The 19,273-nt window shown below is 40.9% G+C and overlaps 1 protein-coding gene across 13 annotated transcripts in view; it reads right to left on the reverse strand.

Moving 5' to 3' along the window:
• HUWE1 (HECT, UBA and WWE domain containing 1, E3 ubiquitin protein ligase) overlaps window positions 1-19,273 on the reverse strand; it is a 147,966-nt gene that overhangs the window by 95,859 nt on the left and 32,834 nt on the right. For 11 of the 13 annotated variants that reach the window (XM_014535313.1, XM_014535311.1, XM_014535310.1 and 8 more), the window contains 4 exons: window positions 18,772-18,840; window positions 13,683-13,781; window positions 12,868-13,074; window positions 11,334-11,486 (listed from right to left, as the gene is read on the reverse strand). In XM_014535313.1, the coding sequence (XP_014390799.1) occupies window positions 11,334-11,486; window positions 12,868-13,074; window positions 13,683-13,781; window positions 18,772-18,816 (504 nt within the window). In that variant the 5' untranslated portion in view covers window positions 18,817-18,840. Of the gene's footprint in view, window positions 1-1,075; window positions 1,080-7,624; window positions 7,636-11,333; window positions 11,487-12,867; window positions 13,075-13,682; window positions 13,782-18,771; window positions 18,841-19,273 lie in introns of those variants that run through there. The other 2 variants (XM_014535320.1, XM_014535319.1) reach the window with 1 other exon arrangement.

A 19,273-nucleotide genomic window follows, 5' to 3' on the forward strand; every position in this document is an offset into this window, starting at 1 on the left:
ATCCCCAGTAGGGGGCGTGCAGGAGGCAGCCTATCAATGATTCTCTCTCATCATTGATGTTTCTAACTCTCTCTCCTTCTCCTTTCTTCTTTGAAATCAATAAAATTTTTTTTAAATGCTTGGTGTAAACTGTGGAATCCAGCCCAATAAGCCAAAAGATCCATGGTAATAGGCATGTAGACTCTGGTCCCAGCTATGGACCCTGCAGTGGCCTGTGAACTGGCTGCAGCCACTCTCAGCAGTTTGAGAGCCTCAGGAGAACACTATCTCCAACAATTATCCATAGGTAATAAAAGTGAAAGGACAAAAGTATTAAAGATAACAAGAGCTAAAATAGTATGTTCATGAGTTCGCAATGTAAAAAGTATACTGTGACACCAAAAACATAAGAGGGGAAGTGTAGATGTTTCTCTCTCTCTCTCTCTCTCTTTCTCAAATTCATAAAAAATTTTGTGACTAAATATGGACAAATATTGATGCATTATTCACTGTGGTGATAAGAGAAATATAACAAAACTGAGATAACTGTATGATAGTATGACAGTATTTAAAAATATTCAAAATATTTAAAGTATTTAAAATACAAAAGATTGTATTAATTTCTTCTTTGATGGTATTAGCTTTGTTCCTGAAAAGAACTTGCCCACATCAAACAACATAAAAACATGTACTTATACTTTCTTTCAATGCTTATAGCTTCATGCTTTTAACATTCAACTTTTTCAATAGATCTTAATTATACTGTGATGAGGTAGGGTCTATCTTAATTACCTTGCAAATAGGTAGCCGGTTGTTATAATAATTTAATAACTGGAGGCCCGGTGCACAAAATTCGTGCGGGGGGGGGGGGGGGGGGTTGTTTCCCTCAGCCCAGCCTACACACTCTCCAATCTGGGACCCCTCAGGGGATGTCTGACTGCCGGTTTAGGCCTGATCCCTGTGGCTCCTAACTGATCACCTGCCTGCCTGCCTGATTGCTCCTAACTGGCCGCCCTGTCAGCCTGATCACCCCTAACGACCTCTGCCTGCTAACCTGATCACCCCCTAACTGCTCCCCTGCTGGCCTGATTGACACCTAACTGCTCCCCTGCTGGCCTGATCACCTCCAACTGCCCTTTCCTGCCGGCCATCTTGTGACAATGTGGGGGCAGCCATCTTGTGGCGGCCATCTTGTGACATGAGGGTCAATTTGCATATTACCTCCTCATTATATAGGAATTTACTTTTTCTGCTAATTTGATGTCATCTTTATTATAAATACAATTCTTATGTGGTGGATCTGTTCCTGGAAACTTGAAACTGGCCAATTTCACTGTTATTACCACATTATTTTAATTCATATAGCTTTATAAAAAAGATTTAACAATAGGAAAAGTAATTTCTCATTACATTTTCAATATTTGCTTGGCTACACCCCAGACTTCCAGTGAAGAAACATGGAATTTGCCAAAAGCCATGAGAATAAAGGCTATTAACACTTGACGCTACATAGCAAAAAAGATCATTCAATCCAAGGACCTGAATTTGTAAGAGAGAATAAGTTTGAAGGGCTGTACCTCTTCACAACTTTCCTTTTGTTTCTTCTGTTGTCACAATTAATTGTTTTACAATATTTCTACTATCATTACTGTCACAAGAAAATCACTTTCCATCTTGTGATCTAATAAAAATCAAGCACCTACAATTAGAAAGTTGTGGTAACCTGGGATCCTTAAAAGAACATGTTCAAGCCAAACTTGACTCATGAAAGTCTGTGTTATTGTGACATTTACGACATATTACCATTATATTAAATAAAAAATTATTTTTAATAAAATTATGTAAAGTTAATATGGGAAAACTGATGTTTATATGGTAAGTAAATAAAGTAGGATTCAAAATTATATGCCTAATACCACATGCATTCAGCTATTTAAGAAATATGCATAAGGTAAAGACTAAGAAAAGTGTACCAAATGCTAAGAGTACACACAATTATAAATTTTCTCCTGTACATTTCTAAGTTTATAAAACACTGAGTACATTTTTAATATGTATATATTATAGCTCCCTGTACGCTGCCCCATAACCCCGCTGCTGCAGCCCATATATATATAAAGTAGGTGCCCGGTGCATGAAATTCGTGCACGGGGGTGGGGGGGGGGCGTTACCTCAGTGCAGCCGGCCCCCTCTCACAGACTGGGAGTCCTCAGGGGATGTCTTATTGACGACTTAGGCCTCCCTCTGAGGGAGGCAACCGGGCTGATCAGGGGAAGGCGTCAGCCCCGTCACCCCGCTGCTGCAGCCACTGCCAGCCACCGCAGTCACCAAGGTGTTATCAACACGGACTCCAGTCCCTTCACCATGAAAAAATGACAACTTTCTTTAGGCATTTTCAAGATGTGTCTTTCATAGGATATGACATTTCTTTCTTTTTTTTCCCCCTCACCTGAGGATATGTTTCCATTGATTTGTAGAGAATGTGGAAGAGAGAGGGAGAGACAGAGAGAAACATCAATGTGAGAGGGACACTTTGATTGGTTGCCTCCTGTATGAGCCTTGACCTGGGCCCCGGCCAGGGAGGAGCCTGTAACCTAGGTACATACCCTTGGTCATAATCAAACACGGACCCTGCGGTCGGCAGGCAGAGGCTCTATCCACTGAGCCAAACCAGCTAGGGCAGGATATGATATTTCTTAGCCCCTCCAGCAGCGGACCTTCATTTTTTTCCTCCAGGAGTGTGGTGGAAAAACCCTAGATCACCTTCTTGGATTCTTATAACCCAAGTTACCAAGAACACTGCAAGTGGCGGCATACAGGGAGCTTAGCCAATGAGCGGTCAGAAAAGGTGTTTACGTTCAAACTGGTTTGGCCCAGTGGATAGAGAGTCGGCCTGCAGACTGAAGGGTCCCAGGTTTGATTCTTGTTAAGGGCATGTACCTTGGTTGGGGGCACATCCCCAGTGGGGAGTGTGCAGGAGGCAGCTAATCGATGTTTCTCTCTCATCGATGTTTCTGACTATCTATCCCTCTCCCCTCTTCTCTGTAAAAAAAAAATCTATAAAATATATTTTTTTAAAAAAAGGTGTTTCCTCTGCAGCTCATGCGCAGAGGACTCCCTGCGTTGTGTCCACTGGGCTAGGGGTGTGTCCCTGCCGCCGAGGGGGGGGGTGTGGGGAGCACGCCCCCAATGCCGGCAGCCAGCCCTGCGTTGTGGGCGCCAGGCTGGGAGGTGTGGACTCAGGCTGCCACTTGGCGCCGGCGCACGCACAAGTGGTCACAGAGTGTGAACATCCGCTTGATGCCTGCGCCCATAGGGCTGAAGTGGCCGGGGGCATTCTGGGTCCCCAGCCGCTCAGGGCCTACGTGCGGGCCTACAGGCTAGGAGTGAGGTGGGTGCTGAGGATGTTCCGAGGACCCAGGCTGCTCAGCGCCTGTGTATGCAAATTAACCCAGCATCTTTGTTGGGTTAATTTGCATACTCACTCCTGATTGACTGGTGAGCGTAGTGGAGGGAGAGTCAATTTACATGTTTCCCTTTTATTATATAGAATACTAGAGGCTGGTGCACAAAAATTTGTGCACTCGGGGGCGTTCCTCAGCCCAAACTGCGCCTTCTCGCAGTCTGGGACCCCTCGGGGGATGTCCACCTGCTGACTTAAGCCCGCTCCCCGGGGGATCAGGCCTAAGCTGGCAGACATCCCTCTGGCAGCCTGGGAGCCCTCGGGGGATGTCCACTTGCCAGCAGGGAGCAGGGCTAAGCTGTAGTCGGACATTCTTAGTGCTGCTGAGGAGGCGGGAGAGGCTCCCTGGCAGCCATCAGCCTGGCTTGTGGCTGAGCAGAGTTCCCCCTGTGGTGGGAGCACAACCACCAGGAGGCATCTCCTACATTGACAGTCTGCACCCTGGTGGTCAGTGTGTGTCATAGTGACCAGTCATTCCCAGTCGTTCTGCTGTTAGGGTCAATTTGCATATTACCCTTTTATTATATAGGATAGAGGCCTGGTGCACGGGTGGGGGCCGGCTGGTTTGCCCCGAAGGTTGTCCCGGATCATGGTGGGGGGTCCCGCGGGGGTGCCTGGCCAGACTGGGTGAGGGACTGATGGCCATTTTTGGGCTGGCCACACCCCCTTCAGGGTGGGGGGTCCTGCTGGGGTGCCTGGCCAGTATGGGTGAGGGGCTGATGGCTGTTTGTAGGCTGGCCATGGCCCCAAGCCACCCAAGCTCCCAGTTGAGGCTGGCCATGCCTGCAGGCTGGAAGCAGGTATCTGAGATTTATTTAACTTCTATAATTGAAACTTTCTTTGCCTGGGTCTGGCTGGAAGCTGGCTTGCCCCTGGCAATCCATATTCCCAGCCCCTCCTTGATCGGAGGCCATGCCGGCTGGAAGCAGGTATCAGGGATTTATTTATCTTCTATAATTGAAACTTTGTAGCCTTGAGCAGAGCTCAAGGCCAGCCAGGGCAGGCAGGAAGAATAGCTTCCTCCATCACCAGGGCAACGCAAGGCTCCTGCTCGCTCCAGCTCCGTGGCCGCTGCCATCTTAGCGATGGAGTGATGGTTAATTTGCATATTACTGTTATAGTAGATAGGATTTTTTGTGGTCGGTATATGTTTAGTTTTATTTCTTTAATTTCATTTTATTGTTTAAAGTATTACAAATAGCAGTATATTTTTATTGATTTCAGAGAGAGGAAGGGAGAGATAGAAACATCAATGTTGAGAATCATTGGTTGCCTCCTGCACAACCCCCTACTGGGGATTGAGCCTGCAACCTGGGCATGTGCCCTGACTGGGAATCGAACCATGACCTCCTGGTTCATAGGTTGATGTTCAACCACTGAGCGACACTGGTCAAACTAAGAACATATTTTTAACTAGAGGCCCGGGGTCCCTCAGCCCAGCTTCGTTGTGACTCATCCCAGCTTCGCTGTGCTGCCGCAGAGGCAGGGCAGGCGAAGGTGGGACAGCTGAGCCCTGTGTCTGGTGCCCGTTAGTCAGCTGAGCGTTAATCAGCTGAGTGGCGCTCCCACTGTGGGAGTACACTGACCACCAGGGGGTGGCTCCTGCATTGAGTGCCTGCCCCCTGGTGGTCAGTGCACATCATAGCGACCAGTCAAATGGTCGACTGGTCGCTTCGGGTTTTATATATACAGATATGAAGAAAAGTTTATTTTATAGCCAACAAGATAAATCCATGAAATGTTTAAGATTCTAGGGTACTGACTAGTCAGTACTACTCAGAATAACTAGTTGTCTTTTTTATTATGCATGTAATCTTCTTTCTCATCCACCATGTGAACTTTTTGAAGAAAAGGAAATGTTTTTACTATGTTCAGTTCTGGTTGAAAAGTTTGGATGTGGATGCAGGAGCTAGTTCTCAGGCTGACACCCAGATTTAGAATAAAAACCATACTCAAACAACTCCAACTGTCTAAGACAGGAACAGGAGATGTTACATTTTATTAGGTGCAAAAAAATCCTAATGCCTTTCACCCAAAACAATATAACTTCTGAGTCTCATTGTCCTCACCTACACCCAGTAGAGTTACCATCTGTTCTTGGCAATTAAGTAGACATACAATAAATAACGATTACATCAACCATGGCAGAAAGGCCTATTTGACACCATCTCACTAGATGGGATTTGCTAAAGACCTGATGTTCTTTGAGATGGAACTATAAAAATTAGTTAAAAATCTTTAACTTACCCAATAGGATAGACTAGACCAGTGGTTCTCAAAGTGTGGTCCCTGAACCAGTAGCCTTAGTATCACCTGGAAACTAGTTAGCAATGTGTATTATCAAGCCCTGCCCTAAGCCTAGGAAATCAGAAATGGGTGGGGTTAAGGGGTATGATCAGAGGAGGGAGACCAATGTATGCTTTACTAAATTGATTCTGGTACATGCTCAAGTTTGAGAACCCGTGTACCATAGACCTTAGCAAAAACCAACCAACTGGCTCTCAACTTATTCAACAAGTCTTCCTGGAGAACTTCCCTTACATTTTCAGTTCACTAATCACTATTCATATTCACTATCAGACCATATCTCTGGATTGAGTCACTAAAAAACTACCATAAGAAAAGATACCACATACAAAGTCACTTCCATAAAGAACAAAATATGCTACACAACACATTCTAAAAGCCATTAAAGCACTTTTTCTGAACTGTTTATGAAACCACTATGTACAGAAATGCAATAAACAAAGAAAACAAAGATTGAGGGGGAAAAAACTTATAACAGATGACAAAGAAACACTTAAAATATAGAATAAATCAGGGGTCCTCAAACTACGGCCCGCGGGCCACATGCAAATACAAATATTGTATTTGTTCCCGTTTTGTTTTTTTACTTCAAAATAAGATATGTGCAGTGTGCATAGGAATTTGTTCATAGTTTTTTTTAAAACTATAGTCCGGCCCTCCAACGGTCTGAGGGACAGTGAACTGGCCCCCTGTTTAAAAAGTTTGAGGACCCCTGGAATAAATAATGGGAAAAAGGAAAACAAATTTATTACATAATTAAGGCATAATAAAATGTTTTCAATCTTAAAAAACCACACTAAACCAATAGGAAAATGGGTAAAAGAAATGAACTGACAATTCACAAGAGTAAATCTTAGTGGCCAAATATGAAAAAAGATGCTTAATTCACTACTCATCAGCTAAGTGCCAATTAAAGTAACATGAAGATTTCTTGGACTATATCATAGAATCAAAAATATCAGTAAGTAAAGGCATACATTCAAGACTGCTTAATGTAACATCATTGCTCATAACAGGAAAAATGAATATGCATTAGTTGAGAAATAGTTGAATTATGGGACATCCAAACGGTGGAATATTATGTAGCCATTAAAAGAACACTACTTACAGCTACATGAAGCGACATAGTTTTTCACAGAATAGTTTACTTTAAGTATTACTATAATTTTAAATTTATACTGAATAGGTCTAGTAAATGCATGCATTCACCAGTCACCATGAGTAAATAAATGCACACAGCTGGGGCGTGGCATAGTTCATCTGGGAGCATGCATTAAAATTGCTGCAGAGCTCTGACCAGTGCAGCTCAGTGGTTAGAACATCAGTTTGGGGACTTAAGGGTCATAGGTTTGATTTCTGGTCAAGGACATGTACATGGGTTGCGAGTTCGCTCCCCAGCCTTGGTCAGGGCATATTCAATGTGTCTCTCACATTGATGTTTCTCTCTCCCTCTCCCTACTTCTTATTCACTCTCTCTAAAAATCAATGGGGAAAAAAAAAATATCCTAGGGCAGTGGTCAGCAAACTGCGGCTCGCAAGCCACATGCGGCTCTTTGGCCCCTTGAGTGTGGCTCTTCCACAAAATACTGACTTCTGCGCATGGGCCATGAAGTTTCAACCGCACTGTACGTGCGTGCCCGCACGTGGTATTTTGTGGAAGAGCCACACTCAAGGGGCCAAAGAGCCGCATGTGGCTCGTAAGCTGTGGTTTGCCGACCACGGTCCTAGGGTAAGGATTAACAACAAAAAATGCTGCAGGAAGTCAAGCCATGTGACAACAGAACCAACTACCACGTGCAATGCAGTGTGATCATGTGCTAATCATTCCCCGAACATTGTTTAGTAGCTATGACTCTTGGATTTAAATACGTAGACTATAGATATAGATATGTAATTTATGTGTGTCAACGAAATTACTAGTGTTTTTTTTCCCAACATATGGCCTGTTCTCTAAAATTCGTTAAAAATAACTGAATTAACTTTTTAAAAAAACCCTGTTAATTTAATAAGGAAATCTTGATTAAAAGCATTTAAAAATTAACAGGACGTTAATTTTCACATGACATACAGATTAGAAATTTTGTCTGTTAAATCCAAGTTCGTTAAACCAAGGGTTTACTGTAAATATTTTTTAACCCTCCTCCACATGGCACTTTTAAAAAACTATTAATGTTGTTATGTGTATTATTTGGTCCACTGCTTTTGGTACATATGCATACACCATTTTACTTTTCAATCTACTAATAATGGGACACTTAGATTGCCCCCAACTTCTCCCTACCACAATAATGCAATATTCTCACAGATACCACCTTATGAAATAATGTGATATGATCTTTGGAATATATACCCAGGAATATCAGTCTATACTCCTATCAGCAATACATAGGGTTCCTATAGCCTCAGATGACTGCTAGCACATACCATTATACAGTTTTCTAATTTCTACTAATCTGATATAGTTTTATAAAGTGTGTGGTTTTATTTTTATTTCTCTAATTTCTAATGAGTTTGACCATCTATTCGTGCTGAGTTCCCTGGTCTATGAATTGTCTATCTATATCCGTTGTCTGTTTATCCTTGTTGATTTGGAGGCACTTTCGGATATTCTACATTAACAGACCCTTGAAACTCTTAAAACATTGCTAAAAATCTCTATCTATCACCAGTCTATTAACTATCTTTGGCAGTGCTGTGTAATATTGTCCACAGACCACTTGCTATTTCACCAATTGTTCGAATGTTCCTGTTCCATGACAAAATGAGTTTGTACCAGAATGTTATTCAACCACATAATTGATCAATTGATATTTTTCTTCATGAAGGAAGCAGTGTGCTGATTTACATTCCAGTGTAAGCATTTTAAGAGTAGCACTGAAGCCCAGCTGGTATGGCTCAGTGGTTGAGTGTCCCCCCAGCAACCAAGAGGTCACCAGTTCTATTCCTGGTCAGGGCACATGCTCAGGTTGTGGGCTCAATCCACAGTAGGGGGTGTGCAGGAGACAGCAGATCGGTAATTCTCTCCCATAATTGATGTTTCTGTCTCCCTCTCCCTTCCTCTCTGAAATCAATAAAAATATTTTTTAAAAAGGAGTAGCACTGAGTTATGACATCTTTCATTGAAAAGGAAGTCTTAGTTTTATGTTATAAAATTCAAATTTTTACCATATGGTTTATACTTTGGGATTTTAAAAAAATCCTCACTTGAGGATTTTTTCCACGTATTTTTTTTTTTTTAAATATATTTTATTGATTTTCTACAGAGAGGAAAGGAGAGAGATAGAGAGTTAGAAACATCGATGAGAGAGAAACATTGATCAGCTGCCTCCTGCACATCTCCCACTGGGGATATGCCCGCAACCCCAGGTACATGCCCTTGACCGGAATCGAACCTGGGACCTTTCAGTCCGCAGGCCGACGCTCTATCCACTGAGCCAAACCGGTTTCGGCTTTCCACGTATTTTTTAAGAGAGAGAAACATCGATGTCAGAGAGACACATTGATTGGTTGCTTCCACATGCACCCTGACCGGCGCTGGGGATCGAGCCTGCAACAGAGGAACATGCTCTTGAATGGGAATTGAACCCGAGACTCTTCGGTCCGCAGGCTGACATTCTAACTACTGAACTAAAATAGCCAAGGCTATGCTTTGGGATTTTTAAGAATTCCTTCTTCACGAGATCACAATATATAAAACCTTCCACATTATTTTTTCTTAAATTTAGTTTTATCCAATATGGATACTTTAAAGCCACTATGCTTATGAATACAGTGAATGGGGTCTTTTTTCTAATCACTTTCTACCTGGTTATTACTGATGTATGGAGGAGCTATTTGTTTCTATATATTAATTGTTTACTTGGTTACCTCACTGTACTTTCATTAGTCCTAATAATTTTATATTGTCCCCCCAAGAAATCCAAGCGTCTCAATCCCATCACCTACAAATAATAATGAATTTTCATTTTTATATGTAACCTTCATTTCTTTCTTTCCTCTTATTGTATTGGTTAGGACCTGTGCTACAAATTTAAGTTGCAAAAGCTAATAGCTGACATTTTTGTGTGACCTCTGAATCAATGGAAATGCTTTATTTAGTTTTTCCATTATGAATTCTGGTAGATATGGCTTCTTGTTCCTTTTAACTGTTACCTGGGGATCAAATATTGAACTATCTTCCATTTTTTTAATAGCAATAGATAAATACTTACAATATGTTAAGAAAACAATTGCATACTTATCTAATCTAATCTAATAGACAAACATGATAATTGACCGTACCTTCGCTACGCCTCCCATGGGCTAATCAGCACGATGTGCAAATTAACCACCAACAAAGATGACGGCTAATTTGCATACATAGGCTCCAAGCGGTGGAGCCAGGCCTCATGGCTCCGGGCCGGCGGAGCAGCGAGGCCTGACGTTTCCGGGGCCGGCTCTAGCGAAGGCCTGGGCCCCGGGTGCCGGAGGCAAACCAGTGCCAGCAGCCAGGGGAAAAGGAAGGCCATTGCACGAATCTCTTAGTGCAACAGGCCTCTAGTTTGTACATATTAATAAATGCAAGAGGAAAATATGCTCAAATCTTAAGCGAGGCTTCATCTGGATGAATTACAGGTAGTTGCAATTTTCTTTTCTTCTTTAAAATATATTTTTATTGATTTCAGAGAGGAAGGGGAGGGAGAGAGAGATAGCAACATCAATGATGAGAGAGAATCATTGATTGGCTGCTTCTGGCACACCCCTCACTGAGGATCGAGCCCACAACTCAGGCATGTGCCCTTGACTGGAATCGAACCTGGGACCCTTCAATCCGCAGGCCGACACTCTATCCACTGAGCCAAACCAGGTAGGGCTGCCATTTTCTTTATATTTTCCTATACGTCCTAGAATTTTCATAATATAAAAATTTTTTTTAAGTAACCATGCACATAAAACAGCCTGAAACTTGAGTTATTATTTGAAAAAACTTCTAAAAATCAACCTTATTAATTTTCTTCTAAGGAAGTTCTCTAGCAATGTATACCTCAAGCCTAAGTATGTATTGTCAATTTACCTCTAGGAACACTGGACAATAGTTTGGTTGAGTTGACCTTTTAGTAGAGCTTTTGCCTACAATTACAATTACTACTATCACAAACCAACTAATTACTGAAAACAGCATTAAGTACCTTAAACTTTTTTACTCTGAAACTACTTTATGGTAGATACACTAAATTCCCAGATGAAAATGATATCAGAGATAATGAGCAGGGCCAGGACACAAATTCAGATCTTTTTTTGCACCATACCTCCTCCCCATGTAGAATCTGATTCTGAACTTTCTTTCCAGAAGACAAGTTGTCATTTTTGAACAAAGAGATTCTGTTTTGTGAGCAGAGATTCATCAAATTCCTTAATCCATTAGTTGGGAATACTTCTTAGGGTTTTTGGAACCTAGCTAAGTGGGCACCAATAGTTCTACTCAATTAGGTCAGTAAAGTTAAATTAGGGACTCCTATCCATTTTGACACTGCAAGAAACACCTGTGAAAAGGTACTACATGGTCCAATTTTTGTGCCCTTCCAACTCTTCACCCATGACTCACCTCTGCCAAATGTTGCAGCCGGGTTAGCAGTGGGGTTCTCTTGTCAGATCCAAGGCGGGTGATGTAATTTGATCTTTTGCTAAATACATACAGAAGGTTAAGGACTGCCAGCACCACTTGCATATCAGAGGAAGCCAGTAAAGTTGTCAAATGCTATAAGGGACAAAAGAGGGCAGGTTCATGGTATCAAGCACACTACACATTGAAAACTTAAATGCCAATACAGATTTGTCAACATTTACAAAACTAACTGCACAGGTGACCTCACAGGAAAAAAGATTACAAAAGAAACAAAATGGTATTTTAATACATAGTGGAACTCAAGAACACCATTTCCAACTAAACCAAAAGTATTACAAATGAAAGATAATGTTATGCTCCCGTATCCTTTATGACAAATAAAACTGGAATTAAAACACAGGGTCCTTCATATAGGAGCTGAAGATAGTAATACCTGGGGGCACATGACTGTCATGGAACAGTGTATATAACAGTTACACGAGAGTCTATATTTTGGTTATTTAATACAATCAAAACACCAAAATATTGAAGTATTTGGTCAACATTAAAACCAGTATGCAATTCAATTGGAAATGAACCCAGGTATTTTCAGTTGCTGATTATCCCCAAGGCCATGGACTTTCTTTAGCAGCTAAACCATTTCATCTCCAACAGACAGTTCATACATTCCCCACTTAAAACTTTGGGTGCTAGGTCCTTAGTCCAGTTGTTCCACTTTTCCTAAGCTATTTTCTTTCTACTTGTTTGTTCTGATTCTGTTTCTTTATGGAAGACTTAGGAAAATTAACACACCACAACAGGGTACTTAACCAACAGTGATAGAAAAGTCTAAAGTTAGGCTAAAGGAAAAGAGTTACAGTGGGGCCTTGACTTAGAGTTTAATTCGTTCGGAGACCGAGCTCGTTAAGGAGCTCGTTAACTCAAATTACTCTATCAACTCAATGCAAAAAATCGGCTGAGAGACAGCTGGTATCTCAAAAAACTCGTTAGTCGGGACACTCATAAGTCAAGGCCCCACTGTACTTCTTATGGTGATTTTTGATCCATTCAAAAGCTCACCGATTCCTGTGCCCACTTTACTTTTTAAGAATAGCTAGCATGATATTAATACACATTTTGTGGAAAAAGGAGAGAAGACTGAAAAGCAGTACAGAAACTTAGAAAAGCAGTGAGTACAGTAAAGTGTCAAGGAAATAAAACTATTTCTAATAGTTTAAAAGTAATTTGAGGCTGCTCTAATATGTGAGACAAAGATCAATTCTTGAAAATTCCAAAGAATACTTCAATACATGTATTACATTTTCATTAATTTCTTGAAGAATTTTCCCATCAATCCTGTGAAGGGTATCTATATCCAAGAAACATCCTACTATTGTTTTTGACATGGAAAATCCCCGAGTTCCATAATGAAAAGGAAACAAGTAATCCCTCAGAGAGAAATAGCAATTTCCTTATTTCCAGACATGAACAATTCCAGTTAAGAACAGAGCACAGAGGTCTGAGCCTCTCCTACCTCTATGGAACTGTACAGATGCCGGGAAAAGCTGTACTCAATGAGCAAGGCTGTGAAGTTCAACACAGCCAAGAGAAGCATTTTCAGTTGTTCTTTTTCCGGCCTATCACATACGAGCATCCACGACATATTCTCCACCGTCTGCCCAGCATCTGCCAGAATTCCATCAAAGCGGTCCAACAGGTCCACCCAGTGATATAACTCACACTGGAGAAAGAGAAAGAGGAAGAAAAGAATAAGGTGTTTGTGTGGGTACTTTGTTACAATGAATTGCTGAGTGTGACACCTAGACAAATTCACTTCCCATCTTTGCTTCTCTTCAATCCCTCATCAATACAGAAACCCATGAGAAAGATTGTGCTTTGAACCACATGGACATAAATTGTTATTGCTTGCTCGCCCGCACACACCATTAGATGCCACAAAACCCTTTGCGCTAAGTCTTCTGAGGCAGAATTCTGGCTACATTCTGAGGTCTACAAACACAGTGACTCTTCCCTTCCAGAACCCATTTTACCTGATGTGTTCATTTTTAGTTATCAAAGAAGATTCTTTTAAACTAAAAGTAAAAATCTTAAATGTTCCTCTTCCTCAGCTAGCAAAATTTTCCTCTCATATTTCTTTCAAAATTTCCTTGACAACCATTCACAGGTTAAAAGTTACTAATCTACAGCTATGCTAGACATACACTAGATGCTTATTAACTGATTGCTAAATGAGGCTACCTCATTATGGTTTCTCTTTCCATATCAGAGCATACAAAATGATGTACTAGTCCAGGGAGCCCTGTCTTTTGGAAACATGGGTTCACATACCTTTCCAATGTTCCATGTTTTGATCTGCTGCAGTTCCAAGAGGAGTTGCTCATCATTACAAACCTTGAGTTTGTCTATTAAGGCTCTGCAATCTGCAGGCTGAGAAAAACAAGTATTCACAAAGGGTGTTTTGGATTATGAGGGAGGCACAAAGAAGAAAAATGGAAAAATAAATCTTTAAGTAATACACTTAGAAATTTAACTTTTGATAGAATAACTACTTAAGCAGAAATTTGCCAGATGATCCCTTGGGATTAAAATGGAAATCTTATAATGAAACAATGAATCTGTGTGCATTTTTAAAACCCAGATAAACTTGCAGATATAGACAAATTGTTTGGATGGATACCGACAACAGAATAATACAGAGAAGCTAAACATCAATAAAAATAAAATGAAGGCATCTGTACCATGGAGTGAAAGACAACCAGAATCCCTGAAAAGGAATGTTGAATCAGAGGAACACTGAAAAGCCCTAGTAAATTCACAGTAAAAGGTCAAGATGAGCATTAGCTATATTTTTCTGCAACTTAAAACCCTCCAATTGTAGGAGAGCAAAGAGCTTCTGAACTTTGTAAAACCAGGACTCTATTCTTACTGAGGGTCCCATTTCCATACATTTCTGTTCTCTTTTATTGATGAAGAGCCTGTTTGTCAGGTAACAAAGTGTGGACTGAAAGTTTACAGCAACGTTTCTGAAAGTGAAGCAGGGGATAGGGACTGGAACAGAGAAGCCTTCTATTAATGGATGGCAGCTGGAAGTGACTATACTTGCTCTTTAACTTGGTAAAGCAGTACAGTATCCTAGGATAGGCCTAGATTTGGAACCAAACAAATCTGGGTTCAGTTTTTACCTTGATGTTTACTAAGCTGTTTGATCATGAGCAAATACAACCTATAAGCCACAGCTTTCTTACCAGGAAAATGGACCTAATAACTATCTCAGAATTGTGAAGCTCAAATTTTTGCCACATACATAAAGCACTTATCTCACATAATAGGAGTTTAAATATTGTGAGACAGAATAATATTACAAAGAGCATGGGCTTTGGAATTAGGCAGTTGGTAAGCTACCTCTCTGAATTTCAGTATCCTCTTTTGCAAAATGAACACCACCTATTTATCCAGCAATGTTATTGTGAGATTTGAACTAGGAGTATTTTCAGCACCCAAAACAGAACAGGGAACAATAAGGGCATAAAGGTATATGGTTTTCTTTAAGCTAAGTCCCCAAACTTTCCTCCCTCTAAAGTGAACATTATTAAAGAGGCTACCTCAAATTTTTGTGGTAAATGTATGTAAGTCCTTGGCATAAAATCCTTCCATAAACCAGGCATGCACTTTTTCTTCCTCTTCTTGAAGTCATATAGGATGAGGAAGAGGTGGTGAAGCATTAGAAACAGAAAAACATGGGAGTCTGAACCATCTGCTCATGCAATTCACTTGTGCCTAGTATCAAATATATCACTTCAATTTCTAATGGAAAGCAGCTAAGCAGATCCAATTTTATGATTCTGTGAGTTAGATAACTCCCAGTTCATGATGAACATTTGGGTCCTGTAATCATTGTTATCTATAACATAATCAGGCATTCATTCTTTATCAAGGTTCTGTAGCAAGCCAGAAGCTGCTTTTCTGAATGCTAGGATATTTGTTGGCAGAGGATGGCATGGCTCAAACTCTAGGGGTCTGCTGCAAATTCTGAAGAGGCGCCCCATACACTGTTCCTCTTTCTTTATGGTGTGTGGTGCAGGTGCTGCAACCTGTCTCTCACTTTAGAAGGAAAATCTCAAAACTTCCCAAACCTCTGGACCCCTGGAAACTTTCCTGAGGCTCTCAAACTTCAAAGGGCACCCTCTGGAACACATATGTCTAAGGCATCTAAGTTGCTTGTGTTTCTGCTCACAAGAACCAGGTAACATCGTGGCATCAACTTAACATGCCAGCATGTTATTGTTTTATCAGGAGTGGCAAGGTCCCTTTGGACCTTGCAGTTTACAGAATACACCAGGGACAGAAATTTATCTTTAGGATATTGTCCCTGCTACATAAATGCAATTTGAGTGTGTATTTCTTTATTCATGACTAGGAGCCCAGCGTGCAAAATCACACAGCGCCGCCCACTCACCTGCAGCCCTGCCTGGACACCCGAACTTGTCCACGCAGAGCTCCAGCGTGCCTGGCCCAGCTCCCAAACCCTCTGGCCTTCTCTGGCCGCTTCAAGCCCCACTCTCAGTCCCTTGAGTCGCCTGGGGCTGGTTCTCCGGGCGCCTCCCCCCGCTTCCGCCCTGTCATGGCACCGAGGAGAACATGGAAGCCTCCTGCTTGCTGCGCTGTGCTCCTTCCCCTGGCTGGTGGGCCGTGGGGCACTCAGAATGTGAGCAGTGGGTGGCGAAGGACTGGTGAGGGGGGCACTATGAGCTCTCACCCCTGCCCTCCCCAGCATGGGATGGTCCCGCCTCCTCCGGGCCCCTCTCCGCTTCCGCCCCATCTCCGGAGCAACGCCCCAGCTAATATGCTAATGGTCTGGTCATTACTACCCGTTAGGTCCCAACCATTAGCATATTAGCTCTTTATTAGTATAGATAATATAAAAGAAATCACTTGCCAGTTCAATGGCTACATACCAATTACCATGGTTTATATTGATTTGCTCCTATAAAGAGATCAAATCATGGGGAAAATCCTTTGCACAGTTGCTGATACACAAAGTGATCAATACATGTCTTTCTTGGGCAGTTACTATGGAAAACAGTATGGAGGTTTCTCAAACAATTAAAAAGAGAACTACCATAGGATCCAGCAATTCCACTTCTGGATATTTTTATCCGATGAAAATGAAAACACTAATTTGAAAGGATATTATCCACCCCTATGCTCACTGCAGCATTATTTACAACTAGAGGCCTGGCCAACCACAATCTGGCCCTCTCGCAATCCAGGACCCCTCAGGGGATGTCAGAGAACCAGTTTCAGCCTGATCCCTGCAGGCCAGGCCGAGGGACCCCACTGGTGCACAAATCCATGCACCGGGCCTCTAGTATGCATATAATATCTTTGGTTAATCTCTTCCCACCCTCCCACTCTCTCCTCCCCTCTGAGATTCATCAGTATGTTCCATGTTTCCATGCCTGTGCGTTGAGCGTCTGTCCCCTGGTGGTCACTGCACATCATAGCTACCAGCCAGTTGGCCAGTCAGCCAGTTGCTTAGGCTTTTATATATATAGATAGGATATGGAAACAACCTAAGTATCCATCAATGGACAAGAGGATAAAAAAGATGTGGTGTGTGGAATACTACTCAGCCACAATGAATTCTTGCCATTTGTGACAACATAGGTGGACCCTGAGAGCATTATGCTAAGTGAAATAAGTCAAATACTGTATGATATCACTTATATATGGAATTTTAAAAATAAAAAGCAAACAAGAAAACCATGCTCATAGATACAGAGAACAGACTGGTGGTTGCCACAGGTGGGGAGTGGTGAAATGGTTAAAAGGGTTGAAATGGAAAAAAAAATTGAAAACATAAATGTCCTGAAAAATAACACCTAGTATTGACCACAGCAAGAGAAAACTGGGTATGCTACTTGAAAAAAATAGGCATTTTTAAGCCATAAAAACACACATTATCAATAATCTAAAAATTCCACTTTGAGGAGTTTAAGTAATTTGCTAGTAGCTAGCTATCAAATGTTCTGAACCAGGAATTTGTACACAGGTGTGACTCAAAGAACAAATCCTAAAAATCAATTAGGTTAAAAAAAATTAACTTGCATTTCTCTACAAAGTTTAATTATTCTGCAATTCTACTGACTGCTCTTTTCTGAAATGGCCTATGCATATTTTGTCATTGGGATATTTATCCCTCCTACTGATTTAGCTACAAAACATATTAAGTACATTGCGTTACAAATATTTTTCCTGAACCTGCCATGTGCCTTTTGATACAGTACTTTACATTTCCAATATTTGTATAGTTTCTTAAGGCAACTTTTTTCTGTTCTTCAGTTTCCAAAAAAATATTTTGAGTACATAATTGTCAAAAATTTTCCGTGCCAAAACATATCAAAAACAAAATAAAAGTATTGGCAACAATTATGAAAATGAATATATCTAATATGTATAACATAAGGATAATAAAATTGAGGAATATATATTAAAGCATGCAAATAAGCAGAGTGAAATATTTCTTTGCCACCTCGTAACAAAAATTTTAAAGATAAGCTATAATGCTGGTGAGGGTATGGGAAGATAACACCTCCCACATTCATTAGTATAATGCTAAGTGAAAAGGTAGGAGAACTACCCATGCAATAATCTTTTAAAGACTGGGAGTATAGCAAAATGTTAACAGTGACATCTATAAGTAATACTCGCTAGGTAGGTAGTCTTTAAAAAAAGCAAGAGGCCTGTATTTAGAAAATGAACTCATTGATTATGTACCAGATACTTTACTAAGCAACTGCCTCAAATCAAGGAGGGAGGAATTATCAGTCCTGTTTTATAGATGTGGAAACCAGGGCAAGTTAATGAACTCTCAGTCACAAAAATCTGGTAAGACTCAAACCCATGTCTAATTCCAAAGCTTGTGCTCCCTGTAGCACATGGGGTCTACAAGAGTGTCATACTTTAACCTCAAACACAGTTTAGGCTAGCTGATAGAATACTGAAGCTGGGATTTCTACTACTGACATAGGATCAATTGACATGGCCAACCTATACAAAGGTTAAGCTGAATTCTATGATTAAGAAAAAGTAATACAGAAAGCTAAAACATTGGCTTCACAAGAAATCTAATCAGAAAGATATTACCACTTTATACCATAGAGCCTTTCAATGCATAGAAACAGCGGCCAGAAAGCCTACTTCAGGTATATACAGCTACAAACTGCTCAGGGCTCACTTTCCACTGATCATTAGCTTTCTCACTTTTTTAATAAAAAAAAGTTCAAAAATCTGACTGCTTCAAGACAAGTTACTTTTTTTACTGCACTTTGTATATACAAGTAGTAACACATTTGGTGAACAGACTGTAAGCAAGTTTACTGAAATTAAAAAATAGAGCAAACTTTTGGATACTTACAGCCTCAGTAGGTGTCTTTTTCAGTTTAGTCCTGTCTACTTTCATGTTTTCGATTTTCTATTTTATAACCTGAAAAGTAAGAAAGAATTAAAACTGCAATCTTGAACTATTCATGCTTAGACATTGACAATATAGTGAAGAGCATGCAAAATGCTTAAAGTAAAAATTCTGGAGTTATAATGCCATGCCAATTCAGAGACACAGCTATGAGGTAGGAAGGGGTAAAGAATCTCTCCAGATAAAACTGGCCCACATCTCTATGTTGCAAAAGTCTATAATCAATTTAAGCCAAAATTAAAATGTCTTTTTTTAACAAGCCTCTTAAACTCATTCATAATTGAAAATAAAATATGGCAGGAGTGGCCAGGGAGAGGGCAATGGGGGGAAAAGGAGACATGTAATACTTTCAACAACCAAAGGACTTGTATGCATGCATATGAGCATAACCAATGGACACAGACAGTAGGGGGGTGAGGGTTTGTGCTTGGGGGTAAGGGTGGCT

The sequence above is a fragment of the Myotis brandtii genome, unplaced genomic scaffold (genome assembly GCF_000412655.1).
Source record: "Myotis brandtii unplaced genomic scaffold, ASM41265v1 scaffold1424, whole genome shotgun sequence".
NCBI classification, from domain to species: domain Eukaryota; kingdom Metazoa; phylum Chordata; class Mammalia; order Chiroptera; family Vespertilionidae; genus Myotis; species Myotis brandtii.